At 37.2% G+C, this 27840-nt stretch overlaps 2 protein-coding genes and 1 long non-coding RNA gene across 3 annotated transcripts; 1 reads left to right on the top strand and 2 right to left on the bottom strand.

Moving 5' to 3' along the window:
* Window positions 1-5572: 5572 nt before the first annotated feature.
* On the bottom strand, window positions 5573-14338 carry LOC121251988 (receptor-like serine/threonine-protein kinase ALE2). The gene is made up of 9 exons (XM_041151422.1): window positions 13766-14338; window positions 13477-13560; window positions 12825-12938; window positions 12565-12660; window positions 8558-8926; window positions 8168-8425; window positions 7455-7844; window positions 7009-7249; window positions 5573-6552 (listed from the first exon to the last, which is right to left on the bottom strand). The coding sequence occupies exons 1-9, from the start codon at window positions 13821-13823 to the stop codon at window positions 5838-5840; spliced, it is 2325 nt and encodes a 774-aa protein (XP_041007356.1). The 5' UTR covers window positions 13824-14338; the 3' UTR covers window positions 5573-5837.
* Window positions 14339-15163: 825 nt separating this feature from the next.
* LOC121253275 lies at window positions 15164-18940 on the top strand. Its single transcript, XR_005938387.1, has 2 exons — window positions 15164-15338; window positions 16003-18940. It is a non-coding gene; the product is annotated as an uncharacterized LOC121253275 (long non-coding RNA).
* A 5270-nt stretch (window positions 18941-24210) lies between these two features.
* LOC121251402 lies at window positions 24211-25065 on the bottom strand. Its single transcript, XM_041150654.1, has 2 exons — window positions 24782-25065; window positions 24211-24662 (listed from the first exon to the last, which is right to left on the bottom strand). The coding sequence occupies exons 1-2, from the start codon at window positions 24886-24888 to the stop codon at window positions 24434-24436; spliced, it is 336 nt and encodes a 111-aa protein (XP_041006588.1). The 5' UTR covers window positions 24889-25065; the 3' UTR covers window positions 24211-24433.
* Window positions 25066-27840: the final 2775 nt, after the last annotated feature.

Below are 27840 nucleotides of genomic sequence, written 5' to 3'. Positions count from 1 at the left end.
GGGAAGAAAGTAGGGAGACCTGGCGAAGTAGGTTGAGTTAGCTGACATCCTCAAGGTGGGGAGGGGGATAAAGTAGTGGCGAGACGTAGAAGAACAAGGACCAGGAGATGTAGTACAAGAAAAGAGTAGGGAAATCGCGCGTGTATGTTGTTTTATCAACACGTCCTTGTTCAAACAAATATTTTTTTAATATAAAATAACTGCTTTAGTTAGAGTGCATAAAGAATACACAAAAATACACTCATCAAATTTTTGTTTAAATAATAGGTCAATCGTGTTGAAGCATGCACGTGACACGCCAAAATTTAATGCTCTTTCTACACGATGTTGTGGCCATTCCTATTGTCCAAACAAGGATTATTAAGGCACATATTTCCCCTACCTCAAAACATTATGCTCAAGAGTTAAGAGGATGTTTATAGAAAAATCAGCTTACAAGCAAAACAGAAAGGTGTAGCCGTGGCATTGGATGCTGAATAACAGAAAGCATAATGGGCACTGTAGTAGAAGACTCTAAAAGAACTTTACATAATCGAAATATTATTAGATAGCATGTGATTTGGAATTAATGGGTTGCCACCTGTTGTGGTCTATATATACTGTGAGTCATTGTAAAAATGGAGTGAGAAAAGTGATGGAAATGAAAACAATTGAAATGAAAAGTAATTGATTGAGGCCTTTCGACAAACACTTATTGTGCTATCATATTTGCTTGCTTCCTTATGGTACCAGAGCTATAAAAAGGACTTACATCTATTTCTTCCCTAGTTGCACACCATGGAACCAGAAAATCAACACCAAATGTAAATCCCACCATCATCAACTCATCCACCCATTTTATCACCCTGAAGCTCACCATTGACAACTACTTACTATGGAAAGTTCAAATTCTCTCATTCCTTAAAGGCCATCAGTTATTTGGATATATAAAAGGCTCAATCCTGATGCCCTCTCCTACAATTGACGGAAATACCAACCAGAGCACATGAAATGGGTTCTACAAGACCAGTTGATTATTTTTGCCATTAATTCCTCCCTTATAGACATAGTTCTAACCCAAGTGCTTGAATGCACCACCTCACGTGAGGTATGGACCACCTTACGCAGTTTGTTCTTTGCCCAAACCTCAACACATATTATGCAAACCCAGTACTAGTTGGCAATACTAAAGAAAGGATCTGAAACCATCATTAAGTATTCCCACAAAGCTAAATCGCTAGTTGCTTCCCTTGGTGTTGCTAGACAACCACTTTTTTCTTCTGAGTTTATTACTTACCTCTTGGTTGGTCTGGGTACAAACTATGAGTCCCTCATCACCTCTATCACCACTCGACTAGATTCTTTGTCCTCGTCGCAAGTTTATAGTTATCTTCTAAACCACAAGTCATGGCTAGCCCATCAGACACAATCCCTTCTCTTAAGTAGCCCTCTTGCAGCACACACTGCCACCACTAGACCATCCTCCACTCCATCTAACCGAGGTCATGGTCATGGCTATCGGCAAGGTTGTGGTAGTGGCCATGGTAGTTCATTTTCAAGTCCTAACTTCTTTTCAAACCAACCCAAAACCAGACCCATATGCCAAGTTTGTAAAAGATCTAGTCATACAGCTTTATCATATTATCATCGTTTTAATCAATCTGACCAATTCCCAGCACCACCCTCTCTTACTGCCCATTATACAGCCATTCTAGCTTCAACATCTCATCTCAACAATTGGTTCCCAGACATGACAGCAACAAACCACTTCACAGTAAACTTCTTCAATCTCAATTTGGATTCTGCTCCTTATCATGTCACTAACCAAGTCAACGTTGGAGATAGCACCTCTCTTCCCATTCAAAATGTTGGCACTACTCAACTTCATACACCCTCTGGCAAATTTTTTCTCCGAAAAATTTTGCATGTTCCTTTGATTACTTGCAATTTATTATATGTGTTAATTTTGTTTAGATAATTCTATCTATTTTGAGTTTCACTCCTTTGGGTTTTTTTTTTTTAAGGATCTGCATACTCAAGAGGTACTCCTTCAAGGACCCGTTAGGAATGGCCTCTATGTTCTTCTCTCGGATGTTAAGACATCTTCTCCCGCCACGTCTTCTTCCTCTATTGTTTTGCTCTCACATCAGGCCTTTATTGAATATTGGTGAAAGAACATCCCATAGATATGACATTCATACCTAGGTCACCCTTTTCCACGTACCACCTCCTTCACCATCCATTGTTTTCAACTTCCAGTCATTGCTAGCAGAGCTTTTTCTCCTTGCTCTGCCTGCTCTGAAGCCAAGTTTCATGCTCTTCCTCATCCTCCTTCTCCTTTCTGTTCACAGAAGCCTTTTGAACTTTTATTTCTTGATGTTTGGGGGCCAGCCTCTGTGCTATCATCTGGTAGTTATCATTTTTATCTTTCAGTTATAGATGATTTTACTAAATATATTTGGTTATTTCCACTTCACACTAAGTCTAATGTCCCTACTATTTTTTTGGCTTTCCTGCGTCACGTAAGTGACACTTTTTCTTCCAATGTTATTTCTATTCAATCTAATTGGGGAGGCGAGTTTCGTCCCCTTCCTACTTTACTTAAATCATTCAGCATTTATTGCCGTATCACTTGTCCATATCTCATGCTCAAAATGGTAGTATTGAGAGACACCATTGTCACATTTTTTAGATTGGACTTTCCCTTTCAACCCATGCTTTGGTTCCCAAAAAATATTGGACTGAGGCCTTTCAGACTGTTGTTTTCCTTATCAATCGTATGCCCACACCAATTATTATTAATATTTCACCTTTTCAAGCTCTGTTTCATCATTCACTCAATTATTCCTTTTTGCGCATTTTTGGCTCTGCATGTTGGCTCAATTTACGTCCATTTAACCGTCACAAAATGGATCTTCGCACTCAACTGTGTGTTTTCATAGGCTATAGCCCAGATCATAAAGGATACAATTGTCTACATATTCCAAAGGGCTGAGTATACATCTCACGTGATGTCCGCTTTAATGAGGCATGCTTCAATTTTGCTCCTGCGTCTGGCCCCTCTACTACATTGGACCCAGTCCACTATTCCTTTCAGCCCCGTATTTCTTCTTCAGATCTGTCTCCCATTAGGTCTAGTCCTTTCCCTCACTCAATTAATGAGCCCATGTCTTCTAACCCACCTATATTCACTTCGAGTCCGAACCTTCCCTCTGCATCCTCTCCTCAATCTCCTTTATCGCCTTCTTCTCCCAACACAAATCCTAATGAATCTTCCTTTATACTCATAACCTAAATCTCCCTTGACCTTCAACAACTCACCCTATGGTAACCCGTTCAAAAGCAAACATACATCGTCCTCTTCTTCGATCCATAGAACCCCCCTCCCAAACCTTCCCTCTCTCTCACTACCTCTGAGTCCTCTGCTATTCCTAAGGAACCTTCCTCCTACACTGAAGCTTCCAAGTTCTCAGAGTGGCGTGCTACCATGGCCACCGAATTTCATGCTCTTAAACAAAATCAAACGTGGGATTTAGTCCCTCTCGCGTTCGATCTAAATGTCTTAGGGTCCAAATGGGTACTTAAGACTAAGAGGCATGCTGATGGAACCCTTGAGCGTCGTAAGTCTCACCTTGTGGCCAAGGGTTTCCACCAACAAGTCGGTCTTGATTATACAGAGACATTTAGTCCCATTGTAAAACCAGTTACCATTCACCTATTAGTCTCCATTGTTGTGACTAATAAGTGGTCTATGCGTCAACTTGACATTCAGAACGTCTTCCTACATGGTGACTTGGAGAATGACGTCTACATGAAATAGCCACCTGGGTTTGTAAATCCTGAGTTTCCTACTCATATTTATAAATTGCGAAAATCCATCTATGGTTTGAAACAAGCCCCTTGGGCTTAGTTTTCAAAGCTAAGTAATAAACTGTTAGCACTCGGTTTTCATGGTTCAAGATTCGATTTCTCTTTGTTTATTTTCTCTACTACGTCAGATTCAATTTATGTCTTAATCTATGTTGATGGCATTGTTGTAATTGGCTCTAACTCCTCTCTCATTATTGATTTTATTACTACCCTTCGGTCATCCTTTCCAATTAAAGATCTTGGTACTTTATTTTTTAGGTATTGAGGTTTGTCTTCATTCCAATGGTTTGTTCATGTCTCAGGCATGTTATATTTCTGATTTATTAATTCGTACTAACATGCATAATTCAAAACCTATGTCCACTCCTATGTTTGCCTCGGTAAAACTCACTGCACTTGATGGCTCTTCATTTGAGGATCTTCAACTCTAAGTTGCTATCGTAGTGTTGTTGGCAGTCTCCAGTATCTTGCCTTTACTAGGCCTGATATTTCTTTTGCCAAAAATAAAGTCTGTCAATTCATGCATTGTCCTCGTCTTTCTCATTGGCAAGCTGTCAAGAGATTTTTTTTCATTATCTTCGTCTCACTATTAATTTTGGCCTGGACTTTTCCACTTCTTCTTCTTTTACACTTACTGTCTTCTCTGATGCTGATTAAGCTAGTTTCCCTAATGACCATAAGTCTATAAGAGGATTTTGTGTTTACTTTGGGTCTCACCTTATTTCCTGGAGTTCTAAGAAGCAGCCTACTATCGCGCGGTCTACTACTGAGGTTGAATATAAAGCTGTGGTGAACACTACATGTGAACTTCTATGGTTATAGTCTTTGTTAAAAGAACTAGGAATTTTTCTTACTGATCTGCCTACCTTGTGGTGTGATAATCTTGGTGTTACATATTTGTCAATTAATCTTGTTTTACATTCTAGAGCTAAACATATTGATCTTGATTACCATTTTGTGAGGATCGTGTGGCTGCTAAAGCTCTCCAAGTCTCATTTGTGTCAAGCAAAGATTAAGTTGCTGACATCCTCACAAAGCCTCTCTCCATAGCTAGATTCTCTCTTTTATGCTCAAGCCTCACTATTTTTTCAGTGTCTCTTGATTCGCAGAGAGCTGTTAAGGCACACATTTCCTCTGCCTCAAAACATTGTGCTCAAGAAGATGCTTCTAGAAAAATCAGCTCACAAGCAAAACAGAAAGGTGCAATCGTGGCATTGGATGGTGAATAATAGAAAGCATAATGTGCACTGCAATAGAAGACTCTAAAAGAATTTTACATAACCAAAATATTACTAGATGGCATGTGATTCGAAATTAATGGATTGCCACCTGTTGTGGTCTATATATTCATTGAATCATTGTACAAATGGAGTGGAAAAGTTGATGGAAATAAAAACAATAGAAATGAAAAACAGTTGATCGAGTCCTTTTGACAAACACTTTTTGTGCTATCATATTTGCTTGCTTCTTTTAAGGATAAAACTAAAGATCACCATGGTACTTGAAAGGGAATTTGCACCTTTTCATCTTTTAAAACTGACACATTTACCTATAAAGAATTAGTAATTGAATCTTAAGGTGCAAAGTATTATTTAAATCGTGCTAATTTTTATTAAGATATAAATTATAAAGTGCAAAACTTTAATAGTTTGAGGGTGCAAATAAAAATTTTATATTCAGAGATTTAGCAGCCAACACCATTTCAGACTTCCAGCCTAACAAATGAAGGTCAAAGCCAAATGGCTTAATAGACGCATCGAATCACATGAATACATTATAGCATATATGATTACACAAAGTGTTCCCAACTTATATCTCCATAACTTGTATCGTTAATGAATAAAAGATTCCCAAAATTAGAAGACAATCTCTCTCCCCTCCCTCAAAGAGGGAAGCTGCAGAAATCTCAGACACCTAAACTACACCAATCTATTGAAAAACCTCTGATCCTTTGGAACTGTACGATTCAAAACGCTAGAAAGAAAATCTCAAACCCAAAACCCATCATTCGAAACACGCCTCGGAAGCAGTCCCCCATGCTCACTCCTACTTCCTGTGAATCTATAAAAGGCCACCTTACTTCGGACAGTTCTCAAGGGGCCTGATCTGTTCCCATGCCTTACTGGTAAAGACATCTCATCCCCAGCCAAGCTCGAAGTTGAAAACGGTCTGTTTTCCATTTCTTCAAGCGGACCAGAACTGTACTCCATTGTGATGAAGGAAGAGGCATTATTCCCATAGGTTAGCCGAGGAGTGATACCACCAGCATTCCACCAACTGCTGTCTGAAGGGGCAAGATCACCTTTAAAGTCGGAATCTCGAGCAGAAGATTCCTTTTGACTACAGGCATCCCCACAAGTCTCACCCGTGTCATTGTATATTAATTTTAAAGCTTGGACAACTTCACCCATAAAAGGTCTGTTAGTCACCTCTGGGTGAACACACATGGAAGCAATGGCTGCAACTTTAGCCATGTCATCAAAGTCATAACTTCCGGCCAAAGAAGGATCAACCAACTGCTCCAAACCTTCTCTAGTGGTCAGAAGCGGCCGTGCCCAAGTTACCAAATTCTCCTCTCCTGGAGGTTGGGACATGTCCACAGGCTTTCTTCCAGTGAGAAGCTCAAGAAGCACTACCCCATAGCTGTAGACATCGCTTTTGACAAGTAGATGCCCGGTCATTGCATATTCGGGGGCGACATACCTGCAAATCCATAATTTCAAATTTCAACAATGGTTGGAATCGCCAGAGGAAAACGCAGTAGTATGGTTGTGTAAGGCTAACCTTTTTTCGTTTTGAATAATATGAATTTTGTTGAGATACAAAAGGGTGTGGTGTAATTCTGTATGTATGATGCATACGATAAAGCCATCTACTAACAAAAAGAAAGAGCTCTAAAAATTCTAGAAAAAAAAATATGAACTAGTTCAGAGAAAGTGGAAAAGTAAGAACCTGAAAGTGACGAGAAAATTGTAACCAACAGAAACTGCACACTGGTATATTTGAGTGGGGGCAAAGAAATACGAGGGGGAAAAAAGAGGGCAGAAATCACATGCTGTCATTAATGATCTACTCAGTAGATAGAATGGCAAAACTATTACTCTTTAACAAAGTAAGATTACCTACTTATAAAAAGTAAAAAAAGCATAGTATGATTACCCAAAAGTTCCCATAACCCGAGTAGAAATATGATGACTTCCTTCAGTTGCTTCCCTAGCCAACCCAAAATCCGAAACCTTGGGGGTGAAGTCATCTTCGAGCAAAACATTACTGGCCTTGAAATCTCGGTGTATTACGCGAGGATTAGAATCTTCGTGAAGATAAGCCAATCCTCTTGCTGCTCCAAGAGCAATCTTCAACCGTGCATCCCAGTCGAGTGGTCCCTTTTCCTTGTCAACACCTAAAACACCAACACGTGTAATTTAACAAGTTAATTTGCAAATGATTCATTTTCAAAAAACAGTATCCTCAAAAAGAGGATTGGAATTCAGTATCAATATTGTTAGGTCAGGTGCTTGCGCTCAAAAGTTTTAGCTGCCGTGGTGGTAGTGGCCACACTTATATTTCACACCAAAATAAAGTTAAAGCTAATGCAGAGAATATACCATGCAAATGGGACTCAACGCTGCCATTGCGTACAAGCTCATAGACCAAGCAGCGTGTTGGCCCTTCAATGCATATACCAATCAGTTTCACAAGATTACGGTGATGCAATCGACTTAGCATCTCAACTTCTGCAATAAATTCACGGTCTCCATTTTGATTATCTCTAGTAAGCATTTTAACCGCAACCTCAACTCCATCTTCCATAATCCCAAGGTAAACACGTCCAAATCCTCCTTCACCCAAAACCCTCTTTGAGCTGAACTTGTCTGTTGCCTTCTCAAGCTCAGCAAGTGAAAATGTTTTAGCAGAGAGAACACGAGTAGCCATGGTGGACATGAGGGATACCGATGTTGAGCTCGCAATACTACTTGATAATATCGATCCAATGCCTACATTACATGCAGAGGACCAATCAAGTCAAACGCATGGACTATCAAGGACGTATGATATAATTGTGGAATTAAATCATTACCAAAAGATGAAAAGTAAAAATTCAAAGTTCAAGGTATTGTTCGCGTGAATCGTAATAAACCAAAAATGACTAAACAAAGATATTTATGGCATTTTCTTTACAAAGAATAATTTGCAGGCATATTAAAAAAAAGGAGCAACAGCTAAGGAGCCATCGTCAAGCTAAGAGAGGACCAAGATATAAGTGCTCGCATGAAGAGCATCACTTGCCATAACGACTTCAAAAGATCAATAAACTCACCAGATCTTTTGTTTGTAGAAAATGTAAATGCAGGACCAACAGCACTTGATGGTCTTCCAACCCTCCACTTCAAAAAGACAGAGACTGCTCCAATGAAAACCAATAAGAGCACAAATGCAGACAAACATATTATGGCAATGGTTTTAATATTCATCCGCTGGCTCTTCTTGACAAAATTAGCAGAGATAGGGAGATCTCCAGCACTTCCACTTGGTTCATTTCCTCCGTAATTCCCATATGGTGGTGAAGAAGGAATTCCTGATGATAATTATTTCAGGCTCAGCCAAAATGCTGATAATAAAATGTAAAGATGCACATTTAAAGGAGCTCTTTTTTATTTTATTCTTTTCCCCTTTTGGCTGAAAATTCAAAAGAGTTCAAGGTAGCTACCTGGATAACGAACAAATTCTACTTCATAATTACCGAATAGAGTGCTATTTAGAGGCACTTTCCTGTGCCAAAATCTCTCATAAGTCAGTATTGCAGTAGTATTATCAAACTTCTCTCCCAGTGGAACCAAGTTGATATCCACAACTGTTCTCCCTTGATTTTGACTATCAGCTGTAGCACCCATTATTTTAACTTGACTTTGTTCCAAATATGTTCCTGTTGCAACTTCAATCTCTAGCTCACTCATTACTGGGAAAACAGCATAAGGAGCTACATCCAATAGAAGTCTGACTTTCATTGGAAACACACAACCACAAGGTGAACCAAAGGGTGTTGCAGTAAGTGGATCTATACAAATTTGATCACAAGCTGCCAATGAATCCATTGTGAAAGATATGAGTAAGAACCCCATGATTAAATGCAGAAAAGGAGGGGAGGTAAGAAAAAGTCAGAAGCATATTGCAGAGAACCTTTAACAAAGTTGTTGGCTTCAAATGAACGACAAGCTTTTTTCTTTTTTGATAAGTAAGAAATTTATTAAAAAGCCACATAATTAGGCATAGCCTAACTACACATAAAGTATACAAGAGAAATACCTAATTACAAACTAAAGCTGAAAAACAGCACGAAAGTCATTGGAAGCTTTTTTTTTTTTGGATAAGTAGCTTTGACTTTTTTAAAGAGCATACTCCAGAGAACCTTCAACAAGAAGTTACAATCTATTTTTTAACAAATATTCAAATTTACACATTTTGTTGAGCCATTTTTTATCTTTTACAGTGACGACCCTTTGATTTCAACGCCCAAAGACCAATACAAACAAGAATAAATCAGATATTGACTGAAAGAGTGAGCACTAAGAAGTCACAATTGGTATTTGCCTCAACAAGAAGCAAAAATCATGGGTTACTTGTCCACCACATCCGCCACACATTTACGAGATATTGCCAATAATGAGAACTTTGTTCTTAATTTTCTACTGGGTAGGAAGAGAGAACTTTGAAGAGAAACTCAAATTCTCTCCGTACAACTTTTCCCTCCCAAAAAACCCTAGCCTCCATCCCCGTCACTTTCAACCTTCCGTCGCTGCCCCCTTCAACTTTTCGTCGCCGTCCCACTGATAGTAACGTCAGCCCTTCTAACCCTAGCCCCCATCCCAGTAACTTTGCCTACACCTCTCTCTCGCACAGACAGTAACACCGATACTCACCCATTTCCTCTAGCCCGGCAAGTGTCTTTGCATAGCCGACACAGACAAGATCGTCAGCCCCTAGCGACTTTGCCGAGGGTCGTCTAGCGTTGGCAAGCCGCTGGCAAAACTTTTTTGCTAGATCTATGTTTCGGCGTTGTATTTCTGTCATTCCCTCAGGCGGCTGATCAGAGTTTCTGGTACATCCACCTACACAGACAAGTCCGGCAACTCCTGCAAGGGACTTCCGATGCCGGTTACATCTCCGGCAACTGAGTTCTTGAGTAGTCTGGCTTTTTTTCACCGCACTGATCTACTTTTTTCTAGGTCTCATTCCAAAGATGGGAAGTTTGATCTAGTGAAAGGTGTTTATACATCTTTGGGAGGGTGTTTATATGATGGGGACTCTTAAACACCTTTTAATAGAATCAAAGGTGTTTATTTTGTCTATGGAAGGTGGAAATTATTGTCATATCACAGAAAGGGGCAGGAAGGTAACCAAGGAGATGGTGCTCAGTCATGCCAGTGCTTGTTGGCTGGCCAGTACAGTGGAAGAATGTGTTTTATTGGAGGGAAGGAAAGACTTCTTCAAGACATATAGGGATGGAACCAAAGCTCTGTTTGCTCATAGGAGATCGAATTCTTTTGGGCATTTTTTGGAAGTAACTGACTATGGTGGTGGTAGGGGAGGTCGTGGTCTCTTATCGATCCCGAAAGGATTGGAAGGAAAGGGTTGGAAGAGCTTTTCTATAGAGTTAAAACAAAGTTTGGCTAAGAAGGCTCCAGTCCAAGCACCACATATAAACAGAGAGGTAGAGAAGGGGAAGGAGAGGCAGTCGAAGTCGTATGTAGAGGTGGCGGTGGGTGGTGCAGGGAAGAGGGCAGCAGAACATGCAATTCCGAGTCATCCTCTGGCGATTGATCAAAAACACAAAAAGGGAGGCATGGCAGGGGTACTTTCAGCTATCCAATTACCTGAAATGGATAGTTGTCCAAGAGAAAACAAGTTGCATGGATATCTGCAGTCTGAAAAAGGAGGTAATTGGCGTGAAGGAGGATTTGAAATTGTTTAGAAAGGAGATAAAGTCTTGGATTTTTAAGATAATCAAAGGTTTGGGCTTGGGGTTGGGCCAACGTATGAGGCCTCTAAAACAGGAAAAAGGAAGGTTGCAGGGTGTAATAGTTTGCGGCCAGACAAAGGGAAGGCCAAACTTGGGTTGGGCCGCTTAAGCCTAAAATGGAGACCAAAGCTCCATTGGCCCGTGTTTGAGAAGAGCTCCACTTATGGGCCAGTTTCATGGTCCAATGGAAGTCCTGGGCCAAATAAGACCCTTATCTCGAAGCCGATAACCTCCATCGTCGCTCACAACCCCTACGCAGGCATTCCTTCGTTAGTGACAACAGCTCCTATGCAGAGATGCATCCAAGCTTCTACGGAACACTTGGAGGAGGTTTCTGACTTGTCCCCAGTCATAATGGCGGAGAAGGCAACATGTAGGGTATCTGAGAAGTCCACAACAGGAGTAGAGTCTGTGGAAGGCTTGGAGCACAATGGAAAGACACAGATAACAACGATGTGTCCCTTGGCTCTGGTTTCGTCCCGTGATCATGGTGTAACATTTACGTCTAAAGGGTCCGTTGAAGTTGCACACACAAGGTCGCCAGAGGTGAAGGGATTTGCTGCCAACACAAAATCTCCAATGGAGAGTCCATTGGTGTTGTTGAGGAGGCACAGGATCTAAACAAGGTTTTATCGTTGGTACCGTTTGAATCTACGTCGGGCACTACATCGGGGGAAGACGTTGTCCCCTTAGTATCTCTTCCTCCATTAAACAATATAGATTAATCATCTTCAGATGGGTTTTGCAAAAAGTTAATGAGATTCAGCATATTGTGGGAATTTCACATGGAGGATGTGAAGACCAATTTAAAGCTCTAATCACTGCGATTGAGGCAAGCCACTTGCGTGATACCAAATTAAGTTTCAAGAAAAGCAGGGAGTTGAAGCGTCTTTTTAGTGTAATCAACTATGACGCTTAGGGTGATAGCTCAAGTCGAGGGCATAGAGGTTGATGTATGTTGGGAAGTCTTTCGCATAGAGGGTATTTTGGGAGGTGTGATTTATGTTGAGCTATGGGAAATAAGGGGTTGGGGTTGGAGAGGAGTGACTTATTCTATCTCGAGCTTGATGTATGTTGGGTAGTTTTTTCGTGGGCTTTTGGGGCAATAGGAGCCCTCTAGTATGGGCTAGTGATTTTCTTGTATACATTCAGTGTACTTGGTTCCTCCTATTGATATATATATAATATTTTTACTTATAAAAAAAAAAAAAATTTGTTCTTGATCTTTTTTTCATTGGCACCGGATATTCAAGAACAAAGTCCTGAGTAATCCCGGGGGTGAACTTTGTTCTTGAACTTGATACTTTTGTTTCTAGCATTAGCGTTCTTTATTGTTACCAGGGCATGGAACCACCCATACACAGTTTAATGATATTGATCAGGACAGGAAATTCTCAAATAAAACTTCTCCTAGTTAATAGAAACACTCCGCATAATAAAAAAATTGAAAGGTCTTTGTTCTTATATTCGGGACTTATTCTCAGGCATAAAAGTGCATAGTACCAAAGTTGCAGATTTCTCTACTATCTTTTTGTTAATAACATAAATGCAGAGAGAGATTGAGAGAGTCTAAATCACGCTAAGGGGACCAATGGTTATTTTTTCAAAAAAACAACAGAAATGCATATTTCTTTGGTGCAAACCATCGGTCCCTGTAGGGGGACCCAATCACAAATCTTGAAGGGGACAGGGCATGCCTTGGTTTCTTGAAGGGGATGGGGCAACTGCATGAGGTCTCCCGTGCTGATGTTGATGATGATAGTGGTGTCTTGGTAAGGGATTACTGCTAGGTCCTGAAATAGAAGAGAGTAAACATCACTATGTACCTGGGTTATGCCTAATTACTTGGTTTAATAAATTTCTTTTTACCTATCAAAGAAAAAAGAAGAGTAAACACCACAAAACTGTAAGAAATGATGTAACGACATGCTGTTGAAATTATAAGCATGGTAAATACCTTGGTAAAGTGGAGAAGATGCAGGGGCAGTGGAAGCTTCCAAAGAAGGCTTAACCACCCACCTTTTGGCAGGGTTTGATGGGGAAAATGACACACTCTTCCAAATGGACTTGGCTGCAAACAGTAAATGAACATATGATATGCACGGACAGTTATCAATAGAGGCTGGAAGGGACGTATAAAGATAGATGATCAATTTCATCTTCCTCTTTTATCAAATGAAAGCATTGCACTGAGGGGACAAATGATTATTACACTGATCGCGTCCAAGCACACAAGAGGAGTTGGGCGGGCAAGGGGCGCTACAAATCATTGGATCTACCTTACTAGGGAAAGGTTCGAACCAACATAAAAAGCTTTCAGTAATACTTTCTTGAGAGATGTATACAAAAATGAGATATGCAAAGAATTCCGCTAATAAACAGGTAAGCAAGAATTCACAGTAATTCTTTGGTTATATCAGGATAAGCATACCACTACAGGTTTTGTCGGGATAGGTCAAGACTCGAGAGCCTCAAATACAAAATTGATTCATTCAGGGCAACGCATTATTCAGGCTATAGACTTGGATTAAGAAAAACACTTTTTATGTAAAATTTGATAAAAAAAAAATCATTTATCTCCATCGAATTATAACAATTTGCACCCTTACCATTTTCAGCTAAGATTTCTCTTGTAGATAATGCCCGGTTTGGTAGAAGAGAAGGAGACAAGTAGATTTGCAACCATGAATGCCCTGAAATACAAAGTGAACAACGCTCTTGTCTTCAATTTGTTCAATAATTCAGATTATTCAATTTGTTCCACATCAACCGAAAAGGAAAAAAGAAAAGACAACACCAAAAATGTCGCATTCACAACTTACTGTTTTTCCCAGCAAAAGACATAGACCATAAGCTGTAAACCCAAAAGGCAGTAAAAACATAAATAAATAACAATACCCGAACAAGAGAGAAACAAGTTCAGCAGAGGAAGGAGGAGCAGAATCAGAGCCGGCATTTTCTCTGGGCGAACCAAAACCCACAAAGACCATCGTCAGTAACCAAAAAGTTCGAACTCGGTGGACTCGCCGGAGACTCTCCACGGATTCTTAGCTTTGAGGTGAAGCAATCGGCGGCGGAGAATCTCTCCATGGCATCCGGAGGTCGAGAAGAGAGACCGCATTGCTAAGAGCTTATGGAGAGCGCGCACTGAGGCATGAGCTACTCAGAAAAAACCCTAAGAGAGAGAAACGGAAAGCATTATAAAGATGAAGAGGGAGGAGAAGGCAATGCGCGTAGGTCAGCTTGTAGATCCATGAAATGCGGTAGAAGATCTAGCGAAAGAACACCCGATGCATACATATAGTACAGTGTATGTATACATACATGTATATATATATCTCTAGAGCTAGAGAAAGATCCTGAAGAAAGTAGGAAGAAACCGTGAGAGAGAGAGAGAGAGAGAGAAGTGTGTGTGTGAAGACGATAGTGGTGGGGCGGGGGGGAGATTAATTGCTGGGAGTGTGACGCTCCAGAAGATGATGGCTGTCAGGTTCACGCGCGACCAGTATGCGTGTTTTAACACATTTCCGAAACGACAAGCAGGGGCTTCGGGTCGTCGGTCCACCTCATTTCTTTTTTTGTTTTTTCTTTTTCATGAAAATGTCTCATTTTGTTTTTACGTTAATTTTAAATTATAAAATCTGATGATGTCCTACAATTCTGACCTTTAGATTTTTAATCATTTTTCACCTTAATTAATGTCATTTTAACGAAAAAGTTCACAAGTACATATTATATTTATCATTATTTCTTCTATCATTTGTCGTTGTATTAATTTTGTCAAATTATATCATTTTATAATATATATTTTAAATTCATTCTAAATTATTTAATTATAAAAATTATTATTTTATTATCATTTTAATCAATTTATAAATTATCAAAAATTTAAAAGTAATGTTATTAGCGGTCATCTTAATCATTGTCATTTTATATCTATGATAACTATCATTTTTAAGTATGGTTTAGATAATTAATTGACATAAGATGAATTAAAATAAAAATTAAATAAAATATTATTATAATATTATTTTATAAAAATATCCTCATTTTATAATATTACTATACAATATGTTATCTCTATATCATTACTCTCATAAAATACATACCCGTTTGGTAGTTCTTGTCTGTTCTACTTCTCTATATGCCCGTTTGGTAGTTCACCGATTCTAATCTCATCTCATTAAATTTTTATATAAAATATAATAATTAATTTAATTTTTTAAAATTTTAAAATAATAATATTAAAAAATAATATCTTATTCAATTTTTATCATCACAATCCAACAGTAATCTCTAACTGTAATCTATACAAGTTACACTGTTACAGACTATACCTTCGAAGCTACCCTCCCTGTTGTTCAGATGAACCACCGTTTACTCACCAACCCATCAAATTCCAGCAAAGCTTCTCTATTGGTCAGTCTCGCTCTCGCTCTACCATTTCTTGTTCTTAATTTAACAAGTAGCCGTCTTTTGTGCTCAGTATAAATCATTTTTTCTCAATTTCTACGCTTGAATCTCTTCTTACTTACTTTCCCTCTTTGCTCATATAAGCTTTTGTGGGCTTGTATATTTTCTGTTTCTTTGTAAAGGTTTTGGGATTCTGGGCTTTCGTGCTGACTTTTTTCATTGGCTTTTTGCTATATTTATATATAGGTACTGTGTCATTGGCGCTTTTGGTACAACGGACTTTTGGATTGTTGGAGTCTAGAAGTTTTATATCATCAATAGGAAGATTAAGTTACCTCTGTTTAGTTTTGTTACTTCGTTCTGTTAATAGATGGCTTGAATTCAGATTGAATAGTGTATGTGTCGTAGGTTCGCTCGAGCGGAGGTTCACTCGACTTGAGCGAATTCAGACAGAGAGCTTTGCTCAAGCATCGCTCGACATTCAGCTCGAGCGATATGAAGACAGAGAGCTTCGCTCAAGCATCGCTCGTATGTTGGCTTGAGCGAAGTGTGCAAAACCTACGCTCGCTCGACACTCGCTCGACGTTCGCTCGAGCCAATGTTCACAGAAGTGAATTCTCACTTTTCCTATAAATACCAAACGGCGCCTCCACTTTCTTAAGACTTCAGAAATCACTTTTTGTCTAGTTTTTAGTGTTTTCTTGAGAGAGAAGTTTAGAGAGAAGTAGCCGTCTTTTGTGCTCAGTATAAATCATTTTTTCTCAATTTCTACGCTTGAATCTCTTCTTACTTACTTTCCCTCTTTGCTCATATAAGCTTTTGTGGGTTTGTATATTTTCTGTTTCTTTGTAAAGGTTTTGGGATTCTGGGCTTTCGTGCTGAGTTTTTTCATTGGCTTTTTGCTATATTTATATATAGGTACTGTGTCATTGGCGCTTTTGGTACAACGGACTTTTGGATTGTTGGAGTCTAGAAGTTTTATATCATCAATAGGAATATCAAGTTACTTCTGTTTAGTTTTGTTACTTCGTTCAATCATAATTTTGAGGTTTTGGGTTATGACAAATCCCGGGCATGTTTTCCAATCCTCAGCATTTAATTTAAATTCCAGTTATGGATAATTGGCTTCTTATTTGTTCTACCTCTTTCAATATCTATATATTTAGCTATTTTGGGCATTTGGGACTCTTGGGGAATTGGAGGCCCTTGTGCTAAGCTTTTCCTAGAAAATTAGGTATCAATCTTCACCGGAGTATTACTTCTGTTGGGTTTCTTTTAATCCACCAAATTCACGGCGGGTGAAAGAAATGAGAGTTTTTTTATTACAAAAGGCGAGAAAGGTCACCTAAACGTCATAGAACCTGCGAGAACCCCATTTTAATGGAGAATTCGTTGACAATGCTTGCCTTGAGAAGCCTAAGAAGGAGGCACGAGTTTGTAAGAGTCGTAATTCAATGCTTACATTCATTAGGCTACAGAAAGTCTGCATCATGTTTGGTATCAGAGAGTCCGTGATTTCAAAGTGTCAAATAAATCCCAGATTTTGAGATGCTTGAATCACAGATACTCGGTGGGAACTAGGATGGTTGCATTGATACCCTTAAGGCAATTTAGGATCTGATGGATGAGACAAGAGCTTTTGGCTTTGTTTATTGTATTCAAACAGTGCTTACTGGAGTGCTTGAATTACGGGGATGATGCAATGGCTTTGGCTGTCTTACAAAAAGAGGTTTCTGCATTAAGGTTGGGCAAAGATGAGGTTCTCAACCTTGCTCAGAGTAGCTTTTCCTTCAAAGATATGGAGTTTGGTAATAGATGATGATATCGTTTGTGAATTGCAAAAGAAGTTGTCAGAGTTGGAAAAATTACTTCCTTGCAAATAATGCTGCCTGAAAGAAGGCTGGAACATCTGGTTGAAACTGTTGTTCGGTCCAAATTGATTCATGTATGCACAAAAATAGGTAGATTTAGTTTCACTTTATGAGTACCATTGCTGTTGTAGGGATCAGATCCCCACTGAGACTGTTCAGGTGCTTCGCTGCCAATCATAGTTTCATGATGTTCTTTGTTTTTCACCCCTAGTATATTTTGAGACACGTTTAAATTCATGGGAAAATTGTGTGCAATTAATCTTCTTGGCAGTAGCTCTCTATAGATGATCGTTCCGTACACTCTTTTAAGCAATGGACCATAGTCATATGTATCACATGAATTAAATCTGTTTTTTGTAAGTAATAGTTCTTCGTCAATAAGCACAAAACAAGTACACTGGAAGCATACAAAAGAGACACGTATCTAAGAAGATAAAAATACAAAAAAGTCATGTAGATTTAGCCCATTAAAGTCTATAGAGACTGTCCGAGATAAAAGAGTATTGATAAAATCTGTTTTCAGCTCCTCCAATGCCCTTTCATGATCCTCGAAGATTTTACCATTTATTTCCTTCCAAATGCACCAAACGAGGCAATTAGGAACCGTCCTCTACACAGTTGCAATCTGCTGAATGGAAAGTTTGACTTGACTAGCAAGAGCCTTAAGGCAAGGTATATTAACCAGTCGTCTAAAACTTGACAAAGATCAAACCTTTCAACCCTTTTGTGAATAAGATTATTCTAAGGTAGCTGTAGGATGTTCAATGGGATTAGTTTTCATGATCTTCTATCATTCATTTCTAGCTCCTAACTTGTAACCAAGTGTTCTCTTCCTTTGTTCTTGGGCTATGTCTATTTACTTGTAATAATTAAATTTGTTTTTACTCAAAGAAAACGGTAGCTGTAGGATGTCATTTATCACAAATTCCTTTATCCTAATCACATCCCTGCAAGATGATGATAACCTAAGTCTTCTTGAAGATTCTTTCTCTCGATGATTGGGTAAATAATGTAGTAGATGCTTGTGAATATAGTTCTGGATACATGTTGTATATTGTTCCAAATAAGGATCTCAAATTCTGTCTAGCATAGCCTTTGTATTGACTCAATTTATTGAATGTTATTTTTCATAGTTTCTTAAAGTTAGACTTAGATGGTATTTTGGGTTTTGTGAAACAGAAAAGCAGTAAAAAGGATGGGAAAATGTGATAATCTCTGTTTATTCTTATTTGGAAATGCAAATGATGCCTGCGTGAATATTAACAATGCAGCTTCTGAATACTATGGTATTTTGTTGATCTTGGAGTGAGGACATAACCTATAAGTGGAGAACAGATTCACTTGTTCTTACCATTTTTCAGTATCACAATGAGGTGTAAAGGATCCTGGGCAACAATTTTACATCCAGACTATAGGATTCTCTTGACCTTCAGGTTGTCTTACTCGTCGTTTTGTGTTCTATAAGCATGCTGACGCTGTCACAATTTTTCTTGTAAGCTTAGCTGGTGTACTCGATATTTCAAATTCTTGGTGAAATGTTGGGGTTGATATTGCCCTGTCAGTTAGAGGCAATTTATGTAGATATTTAATTTTTTTTTTAAAGGTAATGAAAGATATTGTATTTATAGAAATAGGCAAGGCCTAGATACATAGGAAATATACATGAAAAACGTCTAGCTAGAGGTTACAATAAAAAGAAGAAGATCATGGATATTTATTATGCGGACAACTTTTACTTTCTTAAAGAATGATGTTGTTCAATCGCAAAAGCACTAAGATTAAACATGATGTCATCCTTTGATTGTGAACAGTGTTACCATTGTAAAATTTGTAGGTGACATTTGTTTGCCACTGATGCAGATTATGACAGACCATAAGAATTAATGAAGTGCTCTTACTTCTAAAAGTAATTTCATTTCATCATCTGAATTAAAAGTAATGCTACATACAATTATGGAGTGTGCAAGTGCCGTGCAGTCGCTTTGAAAAAGAGTGAAATCTACTACTAAAAAATTAGGTTTTTTTTTTCATGTAGGTCCTGTATTTGTTCATTTATATTCAAAATGATTGCACAGTTTTTTTCTTACACATTCACGACTGTAACTATCATTTTTTTTTTTTAATGTTTGGTTTGTTTTCAAAGACGATAAAATTATATTGTAATGCTCCACCAGTCAGGAATTCGAATTATTTCCTTGTCATCCATTGATGTATTTATTTCAGTAGGTCTCCTTTTGTTTCGAGTTTTCCTTGTTCCTACGTACCCTGCTCGTGAGACCCCAATTTTCATGACTTTATGTTCCTCTTAGGAACTGCTGATACAGTACTCACCTTTCCATTAATATTTTGCAGTGCATGGTAGAAAAGTTATTTGTTTTATAGCATTGAGAGAGATGTCTCCTAGGACGAAGCATTTCCAGAACAGGCAGTTGAGAGAAGCTTCTAAGCCTGGGTGAAATGCGTGTCAAAAAATATACTTGGTTGAGAGAGATCGCCGAGAGAGGAGATGAAGAACAAGAGAATGATCTGGAAAAATACTACTGTAGTATGTTGGTTCTGTACAACACAATGCTTTATACAAGCAATAGTGAAACTAAAATATTCAAAATCTCGTTTGGTTTTGCAATTCAGATAAGATGAGATGAGATAATATGAGATGTTTTATTAAAAATGGAATAAAATATTATTATAATATAAATTTTTAATATTATTTTCGTTTTGAAATTTGAAAAAGTTGAATTATTTATTATATTTTGTGTGAAAATTTAAAAAAATTGTAATAATTATATAAGATGAGATGAGATGGTTTGGTTTTGTGTAACCAAACCAACCATTCTACTCCCTAAAACTAATTAGTTAGCATTAAACCCCCAACTGAACAAACTTGATCTACATGGATGGGATTATACACACACATATATTATATATATATATATATATGCATGCATGCATGCATGTATGTATATATGGATGGGATCAACACATCAATTGTAGGCCTGAGACTTAAGTTTTGTGGAGAAATAACTTAGTACAAATTTTAAAAAGACAAATCTTATTCAATCCTTTTATATTTAAAATTTGTACTTAAACATTAGTCAGTTTTGCAATATAAAGTAGTACCAAAGTTTGGGGACTTAAGGCCATGCATGGTGCTTCCCTTGTAAATTGTCAGCTGGTCAGACTTGGAATCGGACTGTCAACTGGCCTTAGCCCTCACGTTAATTTTTACTGGGTTGATGAGTGGACTAGGAGACCCATCAAAGGAAAATTTGTTCAGACCGTAGAAGTTTTATGAGAGAACGTATGCTTTAGACTTAATTTGGACATTGAGAATATGAGAAATGTTATATACAGTCGTAGATTGTGTAAGTATTGTGCAATCGTTTTGAAAAAGAGTAAATTTATTGTTAAAAAATTAATTTTCTTTTATGAAAATCTTATATATATTTTTTTTTAAATATTTGCACGATACTTACGCATTCACAACTTCAACGAACTATCATTTTTTTAAAAAATAGTAATGGTTTGACGTATTTGATCGCATAAAGAATAGTATGCGATAAGATGGTAAAAGTACAAAATTGCTGAAATATTTCTCAGTCAAAAATGCTTTATGGTTCCTTGGAAATACGATCAGAAAATTATTACACTACTTTGGAAGTTTCTCGTCAGTTTTTAGTTATAAGTTTCAAAGTAAGTAACTGGGTCGATCGAGGAGCTGTCTGTCTCATAATCAACCATTACTGTGCTAACTAAACCCACCCAATTTGCAGATAATGAAATCAATACTTTAAAGTGGATTGATCGGCCATGCAATGCGCGCAAGTTGCGGAGAAAAGCTGAGTCAGTCGACTTTTTGTGGATAATTTATAATACATTTCTATGATCGATATTGATGGCCGCCACATATACGTTCCTACAAGACTGCCGCCAAGATTAGTGACGACGGCAACGCTTAAACATTAATATATTATCAGACCAATTCACTTACTGGATTGGATCATGATATATAATAATAATAATATGGCAAATTACTATAGGTACTTCAAATATGAATTTTGATTGGAAACGGCGCCGTATCAACAACTTCATCAGTAGCACTAGGAGTTTCCTATCAACAAAACTACTGTATCTATATATATGTATATATATATATGTTCAGTACTTCTAAATTACTTGGCAGGACATTCATGAGTTTTCCAAACTACTTTTTCATTGCATTACGACGTACAAGACATTAAGCTACTTATGTTAAGATGGATGAATTGACTTGTGAATAATAATATTTTGTGAGTTCTATTGATCAGATGGGTTTAACTTTTTTAAGTTGGGATGAGTTTAACTTTTTAGGTTAAAATATATTAAATAAGTTTAGATGAATTTAAATTTTTTATGAGAAATATTTGAAAAAGTAGTAGTCTCATCAATGATTAGTTTGAGATGAGTTGAGATTGATTATTCAATAACTAAACACTGACAGCCAGCGAACGGCCTTCCTCGCGTGCATGTGTAATATATGTAATATATTGTATATGCTAGTTTCACCAATATTATCTGAGATAATAAGATGACCAATATCAGCTAGCTCCTTGGAATTATGATCATATATAAAACAGTTCCTCGATCGCCGCCGCCTGCAAAACGCTTTTGTTGGTAACAACTAATCGATCATCGTACGTCTACTTAAGAAATATTGAAACGTTCGATGTTCATGCATGCATGGGATAAAACACTATGAACTAGAAAACAGCACCATCTAATTTATATTAATGGACACACCATATACACACACACACACACACATATATATATATATATATGTACGTATATCATGTATATATCAAGAAACTCATTAATATCTCTATTATCTCAGCTGCTTAGTATCATGATCATGTTGATCTTAATTGGGCGGACGTGATCAAGTTTACGTACGTTGAGTACTCCTTGGTGTGTGTGTGTGTTGGGGGGGGTGGGGGTGGGGAGTCTATCTCAAGGGATTTATATATGATCTGTACGTAGCTCTCTTTCATCAATTCTACTTGTATATATCATTACAAGAAAACTGTTTATTTATAACCAGTTATTTTTTATAAAAATATTATATATTTTCTATTAAAATGAATTTATTTTCATCGTAAATAATCATTCTCGTCATAAATAATTCGTCACAATTAATGTTCCTTTTCTTTTTTATAGTGTATATATATGCATGGCCCCATTTCCATGTTCTATTCTGAGAAAAAACAGCAGCATGGTAGATGTAAAACTAATAAGCAGGAAAGGGTGCAGATCCATTTTTCAATTTATTCAGGTCTCTGTGTTTGATGAACCAGAAATAAAGTAGGGCTAGACATGCTGTTCTTTTCATTGAATATTTGCACCTACTCTCTGTCATGTATTAAATATTTTTCACTCCTCTTAAAAATAAAAATAAAAATAAAAAACATAATTCAAATTGTAAAAACACAAGAAGTTAAATATGCTGATCCATGTTTATTACTGATTATTATATAATTACTTTCCAAAGATCAGCATATAATTATAAAACTGATATCAGAAGTTCTTGGAGGAGTGCAGGCCTGAGGGTGGCGAGTGAAATAAACGCTCTTAGGATTAGCATTTATTTTCTGCCTTAGCTAATTCAGTTGAATAAGGTTTGAAGAAGAAGAAGAAGAAGAAGAGAACGGCCAGAAATCATTATAAAAAGGACGCGTACGTTTGGAGACAAACCAAACTCATCAATCGGATGAACGTCAGCATGCATTATATACTGAGCCATCCACTCCAACCGCATCACATGGATTATATTACATGATTACAGAACAGACATCCATCCATCCAGCTACTCATACAAAAACAAATATAATTGGGACCCTCGACAGCCTCAAAATTCACATCGAAAATTACGAACTAAGGATTGATCTCATGTACAAACTAGCTTTATTACCAAATCGAGAAAACCCTGATCGATCTCTAAACCACGACATCATCATGGTATATCAATATTACTTTTTTTCCATCCACATTTCCACAGTTTTGATCCACAGCCATTCCACACCCTACGTTTTGTTATATGTTGTTTGGTACCCGTAATCACATTATTGTGTGTGTGTGTATGTATATATATATATATATATCGATATATTAATTATTTATGAATCTTTTGATCTAGGTACCATATTGGTGACCTAATTATGCTAACCCTAGCTACAATTTAAGATTCATCTATTGAGAACTTGAGACCTTTTAGAAAAATATAAAAAGAGTATTGTTATACACCACTCTCATCATATTTTGATCATACTAAGTAGTATGTGACACATTCATCACCATTAGATAATAAAAAAATATGCAATAAATTATTATTTAATGATGATAAATGTATCACATCTTACTTAGTGGGATAAAAATGGGATGAAAATGGAATGATAGTATGGTATATAGAATTTTTCATATTAAAAATATGAAAACATGAGAATGATATATATAAGTACCTCTAAAAACAGATATATTGAAAACATGAGAATTATGATCCCTTGTCATGTTGGGATCAATAAAAAGCTCAGAAATTATGCAGCTTTGATAGAGCTGATCCTGTGAAGAGAACTTTACGCAGATCACTGCAGAAGCTGTGTTTTCTTTTTTTCTTTTTGGTTAAAAATGCATGATGTCATAAAATCTGAGAAAAGCAACCTTAAAGGTAAGTGAAATGAATCTGCAAGGATTCAAATATGGAAATTATCATGAAACGGACGTCATTAATTACCAAATTAACACACAAGCAATATATAATTAATGCTTTTGCATGCCCCAAAAAAAAAAAAAAAAAAATACTGTAAGCCTTGAAGGTAAGGTTGTCGAAGCTTAATTCTTTTTCTTTTTCTTTTTAACCAAACGGGGTTTAGAGAAGTTAAAACGGCGCTTGCGCGCTCCGATAAAAACAACAAAGGAGGTGTCTAAATCATTCCCTACAAATGAAGGTACTCTTTAATTAATTTGTTCAGCTGCGTTGACCAGTCAAGGGAACATTAAATGCTTTATTTAAACACGTAAAGTAGATTAGTATGAATGGGGACACGTATTGACTAATTGCATGTGTTCACATAACTTTGACTAAAGACATATCACTACACAGAAGGAAAAAAAAAAATATCTAAAAAACAGACAGAAAGACATAAACATAAACTGTTTTTTTTTTTTTTTTTTCTTTTCAAAGAATAATATGTTGATGAATAGATCAGAAGGTAAATAATAATCGGAGTAGTACTTATTAAGAAGAAGATCAAGATGATGATGAAGAATTTGATTCGAATTTGTAGTGTTTGTCCACAGCAACAGACACGTCCCAAGTGCAACTAAGTCCCTTTGGGATGGTCACAAGGTCTCCGGCACCAAACTCTACAAACTCAGATGATGAGCCTTTTGGGTATGCCTTCACCTTCCCTCTCAACAAATAGCATGTTTCCTCTGCATCAAACTTAAGCTGGTACTTTCCCGGCGAGCAACCCCATCTATTTTTACACACATGCACCCACACAAAAAAATAAATACATGTATACAGAAAAACCTGAAAAGAAGAGAGAGAGAGGGGGGGAGAGAGAGAGAGAGAGAGAGAGAGAGAGAGGCTTACTTGGGCCAGCACTTGATGTTCAACTCGGTTAGCCGCGACTCAGATGGGTTTCTTTCAACCGTGATTCTCAGGTTGTGTGAGGAGCTTGGGTTGGACTCTGCAGCCATTGAGGAAGAAACGTTTGAAATAGGAGTACTAGTGACGAAGAAGAAGAAGAAGAAAGGAAGCTGTCTTTTTCAGTTCCTATATAGCTTGTTTTTTTTGGGGCAAGGTTTTGCTGTTCCTTCTTGAGTTTGGTTATCTGTATTGTGGAAGTAGAGAGAGAGAGAGAGAGAGAGTGGAGAGATAAGAAATTCTAATACTATACATATATTTATAGGAAAGGGTTTGATGAAAGTGGATGGCATGCATTGCGCCAACCTCATTATTAAACATTGACTTATCACATCACACACCTGCATCATGTCACATTCCCAAACCATAAACCATATCTCTAATTAATTAGGGTTGCTTCAAATTTCATCTGCACCGTCCATTCCTATTTGACATATCTTTAAATATATTTTTCACCCTTAAATTACTGCAAAGTTTCCAAGTAAACCACATTATAATTTGAAAGAAAATGGGGAAAAAAAAAAAAACATCATTCTTATTACTACACTATTCGAATCAAACATGAAATTCATAGTGTAATTATAATTAGGATCATAAAGTGTCTTTTTTGTAAAAAAAAAAAAAAAAAACCACTGTTAATAATTCGAACTCTACGTAAATCACATGAAGTAGTTTAAAGTGTAATTTCTCGATCACATGTGTCTTTTCGTTTCTTATAATCATAATTTTATCCACTCTTTTCTTATAATATACATCTTGTTTTGAAGGTCCCAAGCTAAAAATTTACATAGCTTATCGAGTTTATGACAGATACACGAAGGATTATTATTTTTAGAGTACTGCTATAACGACAACAAAAATATATCATTAAAGTAAACTTGCAAATTTATATGGCTTTAATTATATGGTACGTCAGATTATAAAATTAATTTTATTATAAAGCAGATCATAACATAACGTACATATAACAAGATGATACCACTTCAATTTGTGAGTTTGGAGTTTATTTTTTTAAACTCTTTTTATGGCTAATGCATTTCTCTTATTTGTAAGTATCTAAATATCCAATAATAATAATATATATAATAGTTAGTTATAATTTTAGTTTTTTTCCAAATCTTAAGAATAATACATATGTGCACAACTTTTTCAATACTTTTCATCCTATATGATCGATCATGCAATAAGTTAGATATATGAATTACTAGGCAATTAATAGTGAAAGTAACGCAGGGCAAATTAAGAATTATTTTGATGACTAGTTAACCAACAAAAACTAGCAATTGAGAATATCGAGAAATGATACAAAACTGGGAGAAAGTTTTGAGAATAGGGTTTATTCATAAAATTTCAAATTTGGTTCTGAAACCCATATGTCGGGTTTAAATAGCAAAGGAAATCCGAGATTTTGATAATTTTGCCCATAAAATCAAAATCTCAATTATTGCAAAAAAAATTAAATACGCAATTAAATAAGTATCTTGCCAAAAGTTTGGCTCAAATCAGAATAATAATCATTAAAGTGACAATGAAACATTACCATAAAATGAAAAAACAACTTAAAGTGACGATTCATTGGGGAAAATGGTTGATCTCAGGGTCGAAACAGGGACCATCAGGCATAACATGATGACCATGACGTGCATGCTAAAAAGAGTTCTTCAAATTGGGTCATATGTGTGATTCTGATACTCGTGTAGTTAAAGTTATGGCCAAAATACCAACATGTGTGCAATATTGGCATAATCCAAATAATCTTCATCTTTTCCTACATATTTGCTCTAATCTGCCTTCTCGAGGTAGTCTAGTACTATCAACGTAGAATCTACTAACTCAGCATTGTCAAACTCGGATTCCCCTACATCAAAAAATTACTCTAGAATTATTAGGGGTGGGCAACGGGGGCTTGCACCCCACCCCCGCATAGTGGGGTGGGGGAGGGCTGACCCCAGTGGGAACCCACATTAGTTAAGTAAGACTATTATATTGTCTTGGCCTCTTATATAAAATAGGGTTAAAAACTAACACTATCGATGCAGTGCGGTCCAAAAATAAAACTGCACCAATAGTTTTTAAGGGGGTGGTGCCAACCGAAATCGACCGGCAGGGACAAAGAGAACCATCGGTTTCTTTCAGTCGATACTGATCGGTTCCACGGTCGATCAGTCGGTCGGTAACCCATCCCCAAATTCATATCACAAATTCAAACTAAATCAACCAAAATTCACATCAAATTCAAGAATTCACAACAAAATCACAAATTCATAACAAAAACTCAAGAGAAGAGGTGAACGGGAGATATGAGAGGAGAACGAGAGAGCTCATCATGAAGCTAAACGACAGAGAGCTCAACCTCGGAGAGACGTTTCAGAGAGGAGAGATCTCGGAGAGGTGAGATAGTGAGGGATAGGCCGATGATGAGTCTAATGAGAGATCTCTGAGAGATGAGGGTCAGGCCAAGCTCCAAGCGGCATGAAAGAGGAGAGGAGGGGAGGGGAGGGGTAATTAAACCCTAGAGCTAAACGACGCAAACGGCGTCGTTTCACTTATATATTTTTTTCTATACCTTCGGTGTGTAAAACGATGTCGTTTAAATCATTTAAGTGAAACAATATTGTTTTTCCTGTGATATATAAAATATATATTATATCGGCCAATTATGTGGTTTATGAACCTGGTTCAGACTGGGACCGAACTAGCTGACGTTTGTTTCTTATATTTCCTAGTGCTGGCCAATTGGCTCTCCACCGATTTCACCCGGTTCCTGACTCCCGCAAACGGTTTCTGTATACCTTAATATAAAAGTTGGCTTAAAAGGCCAAGGCAATGCAATGAAGGGAATACAACTCTAATAAATTAATTTTTAAATTATGGTTATATTTAAAAGTTTTAAGTTACAATTTTGATAATTTAGGTAAAAAAAATATTTTTGGACTCAGAAATAGATTTTAGGCCAATGGGCCATGGCGGGGGGCGGGGCGGTGATGGGGTGCAATTACCCCCCC

Source organism: Juglans microcarpa x Juglans regia, chromosome 2S, assembly GCF_004785595.1.
Source record: "Juglans microcarpa x Juglans regia isolate MS1-56 chromosome 2S, Jm3101_v1.0, whole genome shotgun sequence".
In the NCBI taxonomy this organism is placed as follows: domain Eukaryota; kingdom Viridiplantae; phylum Streptophyta; class Magnoliopsida; order Fagales; family Juglandaceae; genus Juglans; species Juglans microcarpa x Juglans regia.
This window is presented reverse-complemented; position numbering and strand designations above follow the sequence as displayed.

Bases quoted from the DNA above. Each gene is read 5' to 3' on its own strand.
- LOC121251988 (XM_041151422.1), bottom strand. From the start codon at position 13,823: ATGCCGGCTCTGATTCTGCTCCTCCTTCCTCTGCTGAACTTGTTTCTC. The intron at 13,561-13,765 runs GTATTGTTATTT...TTTGTATTTCAG, and splicing joins CTTGTTTCTCTCTTGTTCGG to GGCATTCATGGTTGCAAATC. The intron at 12,661-12,824 runs GTATTTACCATG...CTTCTATTTCAG, and splicing joins ATCTTCTCCACTTTACCAAG to GACCTAGCAGTAATCCCTTA.
- LOC121251402 (XM_041150654.1), bottom strand. From the start codon at position 24,888: ATGGCTGCAGAGTCCAACCCAAGCTCCTCACACAACCTGAGAATCACG. The intron at 24,663-24,781 runs GTAAGCCTCTCT...GTGTAAAAATAG, and splicing joins AACATCAAGTGCTGGCCCAA to ATGGGGTTGCTCGCCGGGAA.